We start from the raw sequence: 3,868 nt of genomic DNA, 5'->3' as shown, positions 1-3,868 counted from the left end.
ATTAAAGCATTGTGTACCTGCTCCCGCCTGCCTCCGTCTCTCTGCGTTTGGGTCCTCACCGCACACCCCCCACAACATACATATAATACAAGGTATAATTCACTCTTTTTATAATTAACATATATTACTGGTAGTTCTATTAAGCAGAAATGGAGATAAATGGAATACATTAATGGGACTACAATTCTCATATAGTTGGATGATTGAAAAAAGGGCTAGTGGTGAAGTAGATTCATCTTCTATTGTAAGCGAAGTACTGCCTTTGTAAACAGGAATGAAGAAGTGAGTCATGAGTTGGCACGAACAACTGAAGCTGAATTAGGAAATGGACTAATGGCAGCTTTAAGACATTCATATTCATCAAAAAAAAGAGATATTCAAAGAAGGATTGGGGCTCTGGCTAGAGAGAGAAGGAGAGGAGACTTTCAGAGTGCAAAACTTTGATACTAATGGTAGATAGCTGATACTTAGCTTCAAAAAGTCAGAGTAAATACAGGTTTGATTATTTGATCATCAACCTCATAACAACCAAGATAAAGCAGTTCACTGTAAGTCTCGCCCACAGAACAAGTGTTGAGAAATCGACGAGCAGTGGGTTTTACACTTTGGAGCCATGGCTTTTACAATGTGTGTAATGTCTTACTCTAACAGCTTACAGGAAGGAAAAACACTCATTAGTGTTGGATGCTTTTTCCAGAATGTGAATCATTGTTTTACGTTGAAAACTGTAATGTTCAATATGTGTGAACATAAATTATAATTACTATCAATGAATCAGTTACGTGATTGATAATATTTCAACATCAACTAAACAAGCAATATAACTAGTCAGTGAATTGGTTTTCTTACCAGATCATGCAGCAGCCAGTCAGGTACGTTGCGGCCATGGCTACAGATAGAAAAGGAAGATGAATGGCTAAAAATAACAGGAGCCTTGGAATGGTTCAGTGCGGCCCAAGCTGTGTCCCACGAAGTGTGGGAGAGGTCCACAATCATTCCCAGTCTGTTCATCTCCTCCACCACGGCCTCAAAAACACATTCAAAAGCCATTTACAGTATCATGGGAAAGTAGGAAGTCAAGACATTATGTAAACACACTCATGCAGAAAGCAATCAAGGAAGTCCTATATGCTGCTTTGCAGAGGGCCGAGTCAAAGACATTGTACAACAGCTGACTTGCAAGTCCGATTTGGGTTATCAGCAAATAGCCTTAAGTCAAGAAAGTGTTTTGTATGCAGAGGATCAAACAAGTTCAAAAATAACAACTTTCAAATCTATCAAATAATGGGTTTCTTACTTTAACTCAAATTGGCGTCTTAAATATACAACAGATGTCATGTTCTAATACTCTCTCAAGAAAGAGCTGACCAAAACAAGCAAACATGCTTTGATGAATGTGATAAACGAAACAATTCTGTACAGTAGTTTTGTTTTAATAACTGAAGAATAAGCTTACCTTCCCAAAGTGTGTCAGGCTGTTGTTCTGTCTTTGATAGACGTTATACATTTTTGAGGATGATTCTGCCCTGCATTGAAAAACATTATTTTAATAAGTGTTGTAAGAGCTGTGTATCCTTCACTACCATGAAATATAAAATATGTATAAATAATATAAATATTACATAAACATATAAACAATGTAAACAGTCAAAAATGTTAAAGCTTTGGTGCGTAACTTTTTTATGTTAATAAGTGAGGGTGACAGAGACTGCGCACTATGGCTGTAAGAAACAAGTACGGCTACAGTAGCTTAATAGGAAGTTTTAAAAATGTAATATTTGCTCCTGTAGCCCTTGTATTGATACTATGTTGAGTCATGTGTCCATCATTGCCTTTCTGCAATGTATAAATGACAGTAAGCATTCTAAGTAAAGTAATACATTCAGAATAATTAACTACCAGGGTGTATTGCAGGTATGTGTGAGGGCCATGGAGCGGACGCCAAGCTGATAAAACATCCGCAGGGCTGGCAGGCTACTGTCAATAGAGTGGCCCCCCTCAATACTTATAAGACAGGCTATCTTATGCCTCATTTCAGAATTCCTGAGCTCTGCAATGACAAGAAATGCATGTATTACACATACTGTACACACATTATCAAAAATGAAGGCCTCCAATCAAATCAAAAGAAAAAACTCTCCTGTGTAAAATAACAAATCACAAGTATTGTTAGTGTTATAATTACTTGTTAGCGAGTGTGTAAGATTCCTTACTCAAAGTATTGAACTTCTCGGTATGACGCAAAGATCATTGAATGGCTGTTTTCCAAATGTGAACTATAATTAAGACATACATTAGAGAATGGATTCATAAATGTATGTTTTCAATACATTCATGCTAGAAACAATATTTTCAAATTCATAATTATAATAACGATTATAATTAGTATTCAGATAATCAGCTTTATTTAATTCCTCTTTCATTTCATAACGGTTATGTAGGTACATTTTCTGCAATGCAATGTTGAGGTGTACTCTACCCTGAGCAGATGTGACCAGCTCAAAGTCCTGGTACTCAGTGCACATGCGTCTGACCACATCTATTTGTTCCAGAGTCAGCCTCACAGCATCCTTCTCCTGGGCCCCACACAGTACATAGACTGCAAACATCTGACAAAGAGACAGGGACATGACACAAGAGAACAAGAGAGACATTTAAGTGATTTGGGTGAATGTTTTCTAGGTTTGATCTTTCCACAACATAAACTCAGTAGATGCTGTTATTCAAATACTTACATACTTAGATAAGTGAAAGACGGAATGAATTGCAATACCTGTGCCTGTACATGGCCTGCTTGGAGACGGGTGATGTCGGTGGCCACTTTGCTAACATTATGCAGGTCAATTTGGCTCAGCTGATTGTTGTAAAGTCTCCTCAGCTGGAGAGCTAGGTCATTATGACTGACAGATGGAGAAAGAGAGAGAGGGTTTAAAGAAAAGGGAAGGCATAGAGAGGAATTTTCATTTCAGTTCCCTCAATTCGTGTCAACAATTGAAACTGCTGTGTTGACAAACAATAAACATCCTTTACCCATCAATAAGAGGATATCTGGACATCAAGTCATGTACTCTATCTCTCTCAGAGTATCCAGATATCAAACAACACAGAGAGGAGAAAAACACCAGATGTTTCAGGGACTCCATCCACAAGCCGCTTGAAGCACTTGTTACAGTTTTCCCGGAAGGCATAGTCTGATTAGAGAAAACACACCAGTGCATTACAGTTATATCTGATAACAACATATTATTATTATTATTTGTATTATACTATTATAGAAATATTACAGTGACTGCTAGTCAAGATAATAGCATCATTGTAAACGTACTGCTTCATATCTCATGCTATGATACATCCTTAGAATACATTACACTATAACCTTTTATTTATTAGAACAGAAACAAAGTGACGTTAAGTCTACACTGAAACATAGTTTAAATAGGTTACCGTAGGTGGTAGCTCATTTGATATGCAAATGCACACTGGACAGTAAACATGATGCATTCTCATTTTCAATAACAGTTTATATCTATAAAACCGTGGAACAGTTCTATTTAACAATAGACTTACCTGCCAGGCGTAGGCCTTGTTGTACTTTCTGCACAAGAGCGGTACGAACTTTCCAGCTCTCTGCCCAGCCAACTCTCCGCCCCAGAAAAATACAGAACAAACCTATATAAAACCGGTCGCTGTGCTCAGTGCTGCTTTCATGTCCTGGCGGAAGAAATATGAATACACATAGTTTCAGTTTCCGACGTGTTTAGCCAACAGACACATAGGCGATGTATTGCTTGCATTAGAATGGCGATGGAGATTACTGTATCTCTCGATAGACTGTAACTTCTACCACTTTTTCTTTATCGTCCCTTCT

At 37.7% G+C, this 3,868-nt stretch overlaps 1 protein-coding gene across 4 annotated transcripts in view; it reads right to left on the bottom strand.

The window, feature by feature from the left end:
* dpep2 (dipeptidase 2) overlaps positions 1-3,643 on the bottom strand; it is a 6,652-nt gene extending 3,009 nt beyond the window's left edge. The window contains exons 1-7 of one of the 4 annotated variants that reach the window (XM_034869390.1): positions 3,568-3,643; positions 3,031-3,191; positions 2,774-2,900; positions 2,480-2,609; positions 1,900-2,050; positions 1,457-1,526; positions 850-1,026 (exon numbers count right to left, since the gene is read on the bottom strand). In XM_034869390.1, coding sequence (XP_034725281.1) covers positions 850-1,026; positions 1,457-1,526; positions 1,900-2,050; positions 2,480-2,609; positions 2,774-2,900; positions 3,031-3,188 — 813 coding nt within the window. In that variant the 5' untranslated portion in view covers positions 3,189-3,191; positions 3,568-3,643. Of the gene's footprint in view, positions 1-849; positions 1,027-1,456; positions 1,527-1,899; positions 2,051-2,479; positions 2,610-2,773; positions 2,901-3,030; positions 3,195-3,325; positions 3,489-3,567 lie in introns of those variants that run through there. The other 3 variants (XM_034869380.1, XM_034869370.1, XM_034869400.1) reach the window with 3 other exon arrangements.
* Between the last annotated feature and the right edge of the window lie 225 nt (positions 3,644-3,868).

This window comes from Etheostoma cragini, chromosome 1 (assembly GCF_013103735.1).
Source record: "Etheostoma cragini isolate CJK2018 chromosome 1, CSU_Ecrag_1.0, whole genome shotgun sequence".
NCBI lineage: Eukaryota > Metazoa > Chordata > Actinopteri > Perciformes > Percidae > Etheostoma > Etheostoma cragini.
Note: the sequence above shows the minus strand (reverse complement) of the source record. Positions and strands in the feature narration are given on the sequence as shown.